The 12,338-nt window shown below is 45.8% G+C and overlaps 1 protein-coding gene across 1 annotated transcript in view; it reads right to left on the bottom strand.

The window, feature by feature from the left end:
* Positions 1–10,381, bottom strand: part of LOC115309859 (venom phosphodiesterase 2) — a 131,306-nt gene extending 120,925 nt beyond the window's left edge. The window contains exon 1 of the mRNA XM_040217336.2: positions 10,132–10,381. Coding sequence (XP_040073270.2) covers positions 10,132–10,150 — 19 coding nt within the window. The 5' untranslated portion in view covers positions 10,151–10,381. The remainder of the gene's footprint in view (positions 1–10,131) is intronic.
* Between the last annotated feature and the right edge of the window lie 1,957 nt (positions 10,382–12,338).

Here is a 12,338-nt window from a genome sequence, read left to right as displayed (position 1 = left end):
GCAGCCTGTGGCGCCTTTTAGCCTGCCAAGCTGTGGCGGCGGAAGCGCGCACGGACGGAATTTTTGCTTTTTGAGCCGATACGTTGAGGGTGACGTTGCATGAGTGCTGGGGCAGACCTAAGAAGGGCATCTAACTGGTCTCCACTTCGTATATATTGAGTTTGAGTCGGTATTAGGGGTGATTTCTCTAGTTGCAGCAGACATTTTTATGGTGGCGAACAAGACGTTCGCCACCATAATTGCTCTGAGTGATGAATTTGTTTCGTGCGTCGCTGTAAACGGGACTGCTGGAACGATGATATTTGGAGGCGAGTGAGATGTTCACTAAGTTTGTGCACGAAGTGTGCCAAGTTTCATTAGGACAGCAGGTGTGAAAGTTATATTTCTATAACGAATAAAGAAATAAAGCTGTACGGGATATCCAATATTGGACCCAAAATGTTGTGTTATAACCGGGCTGTGCGAAGTGCAGATTTGGGCACACAGGTACTTGGATTTGACAGTAGCATGATATTGCATTTATTATACCAAAAAGAGGTGCCATAGGGAAACCAGGTGGAAATTTGGTTTGGGCGGTGTAACTCAATGGTAACCGGTTTTGACCATGAAAGGGCTGTCAAAAGAATACCACTCGTCGTGGGAGGTGGAGCCTTTACAGGTAGGAAGGGACTAGTGGGACTGTACTCCCAATTCGAACAACTTTACGAAAGCTGGTTGGTTCTAAATCCGAGAAAAAAAAGTTGTCGGCCAACGCATGGTTTGGCCGTCAAAGGCTTTTGCGGTCAGCTGTTGTGTAATAACCTGTTGCGCGAGGTGCTAATTTTCGGCCCACAGGTACTTTGACATGACCGTAACTTGACACAACACTTATTATACCTAAAAAAGGTGGCATAGCGAAACCAAGTGGAAATTTAGTTTGGGCGGCGTAACTAAATGGGAACCAGTTTTGACCGTCAAAGGCTGTCAAGGTAATACCACTCATCGTGGGAGGTGCACACTTTACAGGTAGGAAGGGACCTGTGGGACGGTAGTTCCAGTTCGAACAACTTTGTGATAGGTGGCTGTAAAGCCGAAAAAAAAATTGTTGTCTACAGAACTCGGGATGTCAGCGTTTCCACATCCAAAAGGAGGCTGATCAAAAAAGAAAGCACACCACATAAACTTCCATACTCAATCGTCGATTCTCCAGTGATTCCGAGTTTCATTGTAGTTTTCCTTAGATTCATATTTGTCACTTCTTTTTACCGTTCGAATCTTTTTACATGAAGTACAGATCGAGCCGTAGTTGTCCGGAGATATCATCGACACGTACGATGGGGACGAAACTTCTTTGAAGGGCATTCCTCCAACGAAATTGGCACTGCATACCCGTGAGTGTGGGATGGCATTTCAGTTCGTCCCGTCGGCGCTAACACACGTAGGCGTCACTGGTACAAAAACAAACGCAGAGCGCAAAGCGGCAGTGTAGAATATGTCAGCCGTGCCGACACAGCGGCAGATATGATCGGGGGACTACATTTCTCGCGTAGTACGGCACGGGTTCATCGTTGTCGCTGTCCCACAAAACATCAGCGAGGTGAAAAACTGTGAAACTCTGTCCCCACGAGATACAACGCATAATAATTGAAGCACTTAACGACGCAGCACCGGCAGCACTTCATGCTGTGAACCCAGCGCAACCGCACCGCTCCGACTTCAATGCGTACCAACGTACGTGGCGTGGTTTCGGTTTCGTTTTCTCTGGGGTTCTCACTGCCTACCTTCGGTAACGGCCGCGCGGCGGCGCGCCAGTCGCGTCGCACGGAGTGTATACACGAACTCAACTCTCCTACGTCACGCCGCGGTGGTGGCGCGTCGGGCGCACTTCCGGTCTGGAGTGGTGGGCAGAAGCCGCGGTGTGAGACATGCATTCCTGCGTTCTTTTGAGAGAAACCAGACAAAAATTCTGCCTTCTCGTCAGAGTGCTGCGACGGGGCTGTACCATGAGACTCTGGAAAGGTTTGACGATCAGTTTTCATGTGTTTCTGCCCCCTCCGTTCGTCCGGGAACGTGGATAGTTGCCGTGACAAGGGCAAACGAGACGCTGTCGAACTGCGATTGCTTGTGCGGGCAACTCTTTGTGCTCGCCATATGTACTTGTTGTGTTCCAACATGAACGAGAGGAAACCGCCAGGTTGTCAGGACCACCCGCGGGTTCAGTGCGTCTTTAAATTTACACCGCCGCCTGATCGTTCAAACTTTCGTCTGCTCTTTCGAACGTGTCTGCTTTTTGTCGTCTGCTCGTTCAAACAAATGCGGCCCGTAGACCAAACTTTGACCCGGTGATTGCAATAAGAAGTAATTGCAGGCCTCAAAAGACTTAAGTTGGCTTGGTGTAAACAGTAGATACAAGATGTTTACCATTGGTACCAGTGGCCATCACCGACTTGTTACGCTTGGTCTGTTCCCGCTTCCGATTTTCAGTATCGACGTCGATCATCGCCGCTACCTTCTACATTCTTGCAGCACGAGCGACGTTGCGATCGAAAATAGCTAGAAGAATCTCATCATGGGTTTTGGTGTCAATTCTGTGGCGTTGATACGAATGAATCGCCGAATGTCAAATTATTTACGCAAAGTTTAGCGGCGTAACGAACCTTGATAATTTCGCTCAGGCGATTAAAGCGGTAAGACATTGCTATGAGGACGTAGGATTGACAATTCCAACGCGAAAAGGGTATCCAGACTCACACGGACGCCGACAATGTGACATTCCAATGGTTTGTTGACGCGGGACGCGGTGCTTCTGGCCCGCACTCCATTGCGCATCCGCTCCAACTGTCATCTGCTTTTTCAAACTTGTCTGCTTTTTGTCGTAAGCTCGTTCACACGACAGCGGCCCGTAAACCAAACGTTGACCCGGTAATTGTGATAAGAAGTAAGTGCAGGCCTCAAAACATTTTTGAGGGTTGGTTGGGGTAAGTAGGCTAAGGTGTAAACAGTAGATAAGAAGATGTTGATCATTGTTACCAGCGGCCGTCACCGACTTGTAATGCCCGATCCTACTTGCGGCTTTCAGTATCGATGTCCACAGGGATGGGCAGTATTTCAAATACAAGTATTTGAAATACGTATTTCAAATACTTTGTGTATTTTACAATTGTATTTAATTACAAATTGGGTAATGTATTTGGCGTGTGTATTTAAATACTAAAACGTGGGTATTTCAAATACAATTGTAATTAAATACAATTTTGTGGGCGAAAATACATCTTGTTTTTATGCATGTGGTTGTAAGATACAGTCTCCATCCTTTATTCGGCCATGGGGCTTTTTTCGTTTTCTCCTCCGGCCTTATTTTAAACGCACTGTCCAGAGCAGGAAGAAAACTACGTTCTGTACCAAATGCAGTGTCTCTCAATCAAGCAGAAGTGTTTAGTGACTTTGAGATTACGGTGCTAGTCCAGGTCAAGAATAGTGACGAAATCGACGTTCACAGGCAGACTGGCTAAACAAGCGCCTGTGACAACTTGTGATGCTTTCCAGCCTGATTTCCATCCATATTTTTGCCTGGAACATTTTAAATGCGCGGGTCGTCCAGATCTTCGTAACTGGTGCGAGTTGCAACAATAAAAAATTCTCTAGCTAGTGCTGCGCGTCTTGGTCGTCTCAGTTCTTTGTTGGTCTATACCAAAATGTAATCAACAAAAAAAAAAAAAAAAGCTGCTTGAAGCTCTGTACTTTTTTCACCTATTAAGTCCAAGCTGATTACATTTTTTTTTTGTGATTATATCTCTATTACATTACTAGAGCCTCGCACACTAACTCCCGAGTGTGCGATGCAAAATTAAAATGAGATACCCAGCAACCCGTTGCAGGTGCCTTGATGTCGTTGACGCAAATTTTAAGGAATGCATTTGGAAAAGTATTTGGAGGAGACCAAATACATTTGGTTGTATTTGTATCTTGTAATTAAATGCTTTTTTGGAAATGTAATTATATTTGTATTTAGATACATTTTTGACAAAGTATTTTGTATTTGTATTTTGATACATATTTGGATGTATTTTGCCCATCCCTGGATGTCCACCATCTCAGCTACGGTCCACGCTTTTGCAGCCCGAGCGACGTCGCGACTGAAAATAGCGAGCAGAATCTCATCGTGGGAGTCAGGCTTTAGCACTCATTCTGCGGCGTCCACGTGAAATTAATCACCGAACGTTACATTATTCACGCAAATTTTTGCGGTGTAACAAGCCTCGTTCATTTTGCGGAATCCACTCAAGTAGTCAGACATTATTGGGAGAACGTAGAATCAACAATTCCAACGCGAAAAAGAGCACGGGGACTCCCACCGACGCCGACAACAACGCAATTCAATGGTTTCTTTATCGGCGACGGCGAGCTTCTTGCCCACCGTCCACCGCGCATGCGCGTCGCCGGTGGCGTCCGCTAGGGGCGCTCCGGTTTGTTTGTAAACATGAATTGGTTTGTACATGCCGTGGCTACATCCACGCGCGGGGACGTAGCCAAGTCGGGAGGAGATAAGGCTCCATCCACGCAAAAGGTCACGTGACTTATAATTTAAGGACATAATTTGTTTTTATGTACATATTATGCTTTCATACAAGTAAATATAGGATCTAAAAATAAAGAGGTTACATTTTATTGTTGTTTTAAAGTTAATATATCACGTGACCTTACAAATTCTTAGACAATTTATGAATGTTTCACTGTTTTCTAACACTGATAGGAAATATCATGCGTCATAAAAATAGTATCCGTAGATGTCTCTATATTTATGTTGTCCAGGAGTCACAAACACGTGTGGGCAGCGTGCGTGCCATCCGTGCGTGGGGGCGTGCAGCCTGCAGCCATGTGGTGTGGGCTTGGTTGGCTTGGCGCGGCTGCGGCCTCTGGGGCCTTCGCCCATGTGCACATCGCTGCTGAGGCGAGGCGGCGAGGCTTCGCCGTGTATGTGATTGGCTTAATTCGTTTAAGGCGTTGTAGTGTGAGCTTATGTGCATCGAAGGGGACAAGTGCGAGCACACGCTTCGTAAGTTCCTGACTTGCGCGCACGCTCGCTATCTCACAAAGATTGTGCAAGAAGGGAAAGCATGCATTAGACTCAGTAATAACAAACCTATTGAGAGCATTCAATCGAGAAAACTGGGTAAAAGATTCCAGAAACAGTTTATTTCATGACAAATAAAACAGTAGCCGATGCACAGATGCCACTCGTCCACGAGATCACCGATGAACACGAAGCCCTTCTTGCGGCAGAGCTCCTGCAGGAGCCAGGTCACTTCTCTGTGCCGATCATTCTACACCTGGATCAAAGCACTCTGCCTGCGCTGACACTCCAACGAAAAGAACCTGTTCTCCCAACTCGGAAGAAAAAGCGATCTGCGTCGTCGGATTGCGTTCCAAGATTTGAGCGGCTAGCCGACGGTGCTTGTCAACGTACGCGCAGGCACAAACGCTGGTGTTGTTTGTGCCAAAATCGAGCAGGGCGTCAGACACTTCGAGAAGCAAAGCCTTGATCCTAATGTTACTAAACACCCGCACTTCGACAGCCACCCGGGTATTCAATGTGAAATACTGGGACAAGTATTTCAAAATCGAATCCCCGGCAACCAAAACTGCAGGCATATCAGAAGCGCGACCGTGTGAATACACAAAGTTTTCTTGACGAAGAAAACAATAAAATAAAAATAAAAACAACACTTCAGAGAAACCCGCTTGGGGAAGACCAGGCAGGAACAGCAGTCCGCGCACGGCAGGAGCGCAAGGAGCAATGGCCACCGAGCACAAGGCAAAACAATGGGAGACAAGACCGTAGGTTGATTGCTGCGTGGACGGAGACAAGACGGAAGGAGAACTGCTTCCGTCCACGCAAAAAAGTGACGTGGGCGCCGGAAGTGACGTAGTGCGTGGATGGAGCCTTATCTCCTCCCGACATGGCTACATCCCCGCGCGTGTATTTTGACACTCCCTTTATACATTCGTCACCCTCAGGACAGGTGGTCATACATGTCAGAGACAGTAAATGCACTCCTCTATTCAATCAAAACAAAAGTCCTCAATCGCTTTCGGGGCAAGAGAACCAGATAATTTTTTGAGGCAAAAACTATAAGAGAAAAAGGAGACAGGTCCATTAGCACACCATCAAGTTCACTGTCCGGGGAAGAGATAGAATACCTCAACCTTTTTTCTTAATCTGGCTGCTTTTCTATATTTTTTTCGGTCGGTCTCATTTTTCAATTTAATTTTGCTTATGTTTATCAAAAAATTTTTAAACATTTTTTTGTGTGAATGCAATTAGCATTTTGATTTACAATTTCTCTTCTCGTTTTCGTCTTTTTCTTATCATGCATTAAACAATCAGTTGTTAGTAAAGCGCTTGTCCTGTTCATATATTTGTTCTGTCCTTGTCATTTGAGTTTTTGTAATTAAGATGTTTACCCAACTAGCCCAACCGTTAACTTTAATATAACTAAAAAGTTTTAGATGCTATATTCTCTCGAATTAGGGTCGCTAGCATGCTCCCGGGGGAAAAAAAATCTGAGACTCAAGTTGTAAGGATGGACTAGATTTCGGCACCAGGGGGGGGGGGGGGGGGGGAGGGGGGGGGGCAGACGATATTTTTTAATTCCCCGGCAGGTTTCGTTTTATTTTTTTTTTCGGGTGAGGGGTCTTTCGTCGCAAGCATTTCACCGATGGCGCGTTTCTCGTGTGTTTTTTGTTTTTTTTTGTTTAGCGGCAAAGGTAGTTATTTGCCGGCAAGCCTCTTCCGTGCTTACCGCGTTCCAACAGAGGCGCCGGGGTCCCACTGCACAGCAAACCCTACGGCTCTCGCCAGAGCTATCAGCCTGGCTTCGTTGCAGACTTCACCAATGTCAATGCCGACTATTCACATGTTTGTGTCATGCGTCTTCGTAAAATTTGAAACAATCAACTAACTTTTGCCCGAGGGCAAAGATGTTGATGCCCCCAAAAGCCCGTATCCGGGAGAGAAAAAGCGATTTTGGCTTTGGTCCTGACCCCGTAACGAGTTCACCTGGAGTTCCCTGCTTTGTACATAAGGATCATATATGTTCATTGCTTATACCAAAAGTATTCGTGCAAATTAAGTATAAACAATCGGTTTGCACTGTACGATCACAAAGCTTCAGTCGTACTCCTCCAACTCACCGAAGAACTCCTCGATCATCGGCCTGCAGTAAACCGCGGGTCAATAGGAAAATAACCATCTTTAATCAAGTGTTTATGTCTCATTACTAATAATGATCAAAATTTCGATCCATCACCTTGCCCGAGATACAACCTCACGTCGCAATACACGTTTTAATCATTGAAGGCGTTTACCGCCGTACCAAAGAACCAACGTTTTTCCTGTTTTGTTTTGGGAGAACAATAATAGAAACGTACTGTCTATCAATATACACTGTTGAAGCCTTAACAACTGATATATTTTATGCGAAGTTATTTCGAATACCATGTCGGTTCATGGTGCGATGTGTCTTTGCCATAGAGCTTTGTATCCACTCATGGTATATTGCTCGAACGGACCCGCAGTAGGTAACATAAATAAACTCTGCAAAGATATAAAAATTAAAACACAAATTCTTTCGTTGACTTAAAATTACTCATTCATAGATGCGCTAGTTTTACTCATGCACAGCACAACCTGAATACGTCGCACGCTTAATTGCAACTTTACTAAATAGACAAAATTTAAACGTGCACGCCTCCGGGACTATCAAAGCGGAGGTGCGAGAAAAATACTCTGCAAAGTAGTCAATTTGAATGACATCGTTCGTAAAGAAGCGCCTTTTAAGGTAACATCCTTTGTTTTACACTTTAGGAGTGTAAATCAGCTTGTCCCAGGGCTAGCACTCTAGGAGATGTTTTGCAGGAGTAACGAGTTTAAAAGCACGCGGAACATTGAGGTATTTTTCACATGCACGGAAACGGCAAATAGAGACCTGATGGGTCACTCACGAGGGAATCGTCATGCTCCTTTTAACTGTTCCAGCTCCTTACTAACTCGACAATTCAATGATAGTCATTTGCATTTGCTCCGTCTCTGCAATCATAAATATCGTACGTATTTTGCTTTATTCTCGTCAATATTTGGCGTAATGCATAGTATATCTAAGTTCAAAGAATGTATCTTCAAGTAAAACATAAAAGTGTAAAAGCTGAGGCAAAAAAATAGATTTTCGCTAAAATAACTTTTTGACTAAACCGGATGTCAGGATGGCGAACACCTTTAAAAATAAGTGTATGCTAGCCGCCTTATTGTTATATTTCTTGAAGGGTGTAAAAGAGTTTTGAAAAAGTTTTCTACTGTGAAGCAGTAGCAAACTTCACAGTAGCAAACTTTTTCAAAACTCTTTTACACCCTTCAAGAAATATACGGTGTTTAATGCAAGAACACCCTATTTTAGGATCGAAATGTTGTATTAGGTCAGATTAAAAGTGCTAAAACAATGTAGTCATGCGTGTAAGACTCTGGAGCTTCGCCTGTACACGTTTAAGTATCTCATTTTTGTTGTGTGTAAGCATGTAAATGCATCATTCCCACCGAGTCTAATATAAATGAATGCGAAGGTCAGATAAGGCGGTTAGCCAATTATTCGGCTCAAGGACGTCGGCGCATTAGAGGAAGTGATCTGCTCATTATCTGTTTTTACTGCCGCTTTCCGCGGCTTTTTATGGGCCAGTACAGAAACCCACACATTACGCAAACGGCGCTAAGGCATCAGGGTTCAACGCAGGTAACGGAGTGAAAACGTGCCTTAAGGATGGGGACACACAGAACTTGAAATAATACACCGCAGTCAAACTTGCTTACGGAATATTTAGTAATGTTTATCTGCACATTTTCTAGAATTATACGTTTTGCTTATCAGGCAAGCAGCCCACGTCTGTGACACGTTTTAAAAATATATAAAGCGAACTGTCCGGTAAACTTCAAAAACGTCGCGGTCACATTACAAGCTAGAAAGCAGCAAAATTCACAATTCCTTCATGGCCAAGTGAAAGATAGGAAAAGAAAACCGAAACTGATCATGCCACTAAAAAAAAACTCTTCTGCTGCTTCCTTGTGCGCTTTTATGCTTGCCTAGTATTTCTTTACTCGGTTTCAATGCATAATTTCTGAACATGTTAAAAACCCAAGACCGATAAGGAAAAAGGCAATTAAGCTCACACATACATGCCTCAAACTCGGCTGCGATATATATTTCCCTTCCTAGGCTTACAAAAAAAAAAAAAAAACGATTTCAAATTTGCGAAGTGAGTCATTGCAATGTAAAAGTTTACCTGCACGCCTGTACCTTCTTCGTTAGTTCTAAGAGTTTCTCGTTCATTTTGAATGAGTTCAATTTTGTTTGGAGAACACAGCCGTTCGCACAGGACGCGACTCCCTTTGTCTTTTAGCGAACACGATTTCGTGCCGCATGGGAACACCTGCAAAGTGCAATAGCGGCAAAGCAGATTCGAGGATGAGGCCTTCTGCGCCGATGCTTTGAACTAACTGTGGTGACCTCTCGTTGGGCTCACCTGAGGCTGCGAATAATGGCTTATCGGTGAGATTTTGTTCCTTCGTTATAGTACTTACAAACAGAAAAACAAAATCTTGCAACATTGGGGATCGGCAAACTTTTAAGTCCTAAAGCAATCGAAAGGGCGGCATGTATGCCATTACCACTAGGGCACGCTTCTGCAATCACGGGAAGGGGGGGGGGGGGGGGGGGGGGGACGTCAGACAATTAAACGTCGCGGTGCTTTAGTATGTTTTTTCATTTTTTTTTATTTACTTTTTTAAACTGGACCGCGTAAAACAGCGTCTTCCGTCTCAAGCTCTTAGCGTCTCGCGTGGGGTATAGCAGAGCCGGCACACTGTTCAGGGGCGTGTCTGTTTCATACACGCAAGTTTGCGCTACAGTTCTCCGGAAAACACTCGTTTTTCGCAGCATCCCCTGGCAAGGCAGAAAACTTACGGGACGGAGAATCTTGTCCACTACATATTGGAGGGAGTCGTGTTCTCTGCAAACAGTTCTAACAATCTAGGCTCCTATCGCACATAAAACTATCCCATTCTCCAGCGGTCGCACGCTCGCACAAAAAAGCCCGTCCACTCACCCACACCGTCGGAGTCCATGGTCGAGGCTATTAATGTTGTACGACCGGTTTCTCAGCAGCAAGCGCCTCCCCGAACACGTTGAGGGTCCCCCCGTTTACGGAGCGCCTAATCTTCTCTCCTTGGAGACGCGGTCGAGCACGCTCCAGATAGTGCGGCCGGCCGTCCACTGTCGCTACCGCTGCTCCGCCATCTCGGATGCAGTGCAGCGCGCTTGCCCCTTCCGATAACTCTCTCGGGCGGGGTCGCAGTGCCAAGCATTAGCGATCCTTATCGCTGCTCGTGGCTCTTGCTCCAGCGCGAGACTGCCGTTCGAGAGGACAGCGTATCGCGGACGGTCAATGTTTTTCGTACTGCAATGTCTTGGGTTTTATCTACGGCAAGTACCGCATCCCTCTGGAATAAAATGAGTGTATTCGGAAGAGGATTAAGAACTCAAAAGCTTTCAAATACTGTACCAGAAAATAAAGAATAAAACATTTAAGGGGGACAAACAGAGGCCATGGCCTCCGGGGTATTTCTCGCGCTGGCTGCGCTGCTCAGGCCATTGCATTTGCGCTGTGGAGACTGTTACTGCGGTGCGCTGGATGGCGCTCACAACCAGACCAAAGAATGCAAAGAATAGACGCAATTCATTATCTCCACCAATATCGCCGGTCTAGGGAACTTAGGAGCAGCGCGGAAATCTGCTCCCCGCCTCTCGCCGCAACACGCAGACTTTTGGCAAAGAAGAAGTTGATCGATATTTGAAGGTTCACCTTTTCGAAACGGGAGGGGTGTACAACAAACGCCCACAATGTTGTTTTTAAACAAAGTGCGCGTCCAATCATTTCAGCAAAAAAAAGCAGGAAGTCGAGTCAATCAAAATTAGAAAAACGAGTCAAAATATTGGTTCCCACTAAATAGTGATAGTGTGATATATTTCGGCTCAGGAGAGCCGCGGCGCTGCAGATAGGCAAGTAGCCTGCACGCGAAGACCCGCGGTGCAGCGTCCAACGATGATCAGAAGGTGTTTCGCAGATGAATTTTTAAAAGAAATGGTGATGATGGTTTCAATGAGCTAGGCTTGTGAACAAGGGTGAGGGGTAATGTTGCGGTTGAAGTTAGGCTCGCAGCGGTTTTCGCAGCAGGTGGTCTTCCTGGGGGCGCCATGGGCTGCTGACTCCTAGCAGGCCGGTCCCGAGCGTCCCTGGCGATGACTCCCTGCACGCCCGGCTCGCGGACGAGCCCCTGAATTTCCGGCGACGCAGGGAGTCCAGCACCCTCATCGTGGGGCTCCAGGGGTGCTATGTTGCGCTTTTTGGACTCCCAGGAGACTAGGAAGAGGGAAGTGACGTCAACGACACAGCAAACGCAGATTGGGTGTTGATTTCGTTTTCTTCTGTCAACATCCAATCTGCGTTTGCTGTGTCGTTGACGTCACTTCCCTCTTCCTAGTCTTCTGGGAGTCCAAAAAGCGCAACATAGCACCCCTGGGGTTGGCGCCGGTGTTGGCCAGGCGGCACTCTTCGCGAAAGCGGACTCTAAAGATTTCACCTTGCGGTCGAGCTTATAACCGAGCGGCGTGACCACCCAGTTGATCGATGACGTTGTGTGTGCCACTGGTCCGTCTTATTGTCTGGTAACGTGAAAAACACGCCTTATTCCCAGCTGGCCTCTTCTTCTTCCGATCTTTCATTCGTACCAATCAGCGAAACAGCGCAAAAACCAGAGCGGCGGATATAAATTACGAATCAACAAAAATCGACTTGCATTTCTCTATTCTGATGATGGGAACAGAAAAGATGCTATCGTCATGCCGCGGTCCCACACTTGACAGCGTGCTTTGAGGCGATTCTGTTTCCGTTTCTTGTTGAGTTCTGAGCACCGCATGCGTAATCTAGAAAACTGGCTCGGCTTGCTTTTTCTGGTGGGCAGCTGAGCGTTTGGACAGGCCGGAGCAGAGCGCGTGAAAGATATCTGAGGCCATGCACAGGCATACACCATTCCTTCGAAGAGCCAACAACATTTACTGATATTCATCACACTGGGAATGGACCTAGGGCAACGAGAAGAAAAGAAGATACGAAGACATTTTTTATTCCTTCAATTTTTTAGTTTTTTTGTTTTTTTGAGGGGGGGGGGGCGACATTCGACGATACATATGCTAAAAAATAATCAGTAAAGTTGAGGTAAAAATTCACAGGGTCTATTATGTTATATCCCTAAG

This window comes from Ixodes scapularis, unplaced genomic scaffold (genome assembly GCF_016920785.2).
Source record: "Ixodes scapularis isolate PalLabHiFi unplaced genomic scaffold, ASM1692078v2 PGA_scaffold8__174_contigs__length_109621045, whole genome shotgun sequence".
Classification (NCBI taxonomy): Eukaryota; Metazoa; Arthropoda; class Arachnida; order Ixodida; family Ixodidae; genus Ixodes; species Ixodes scapularis.
The sequence above is the reverse complement of the archived record's forward strand: the minus strand, read 5'-3'. Positions and strand labels throughout refer to the sequence as shown.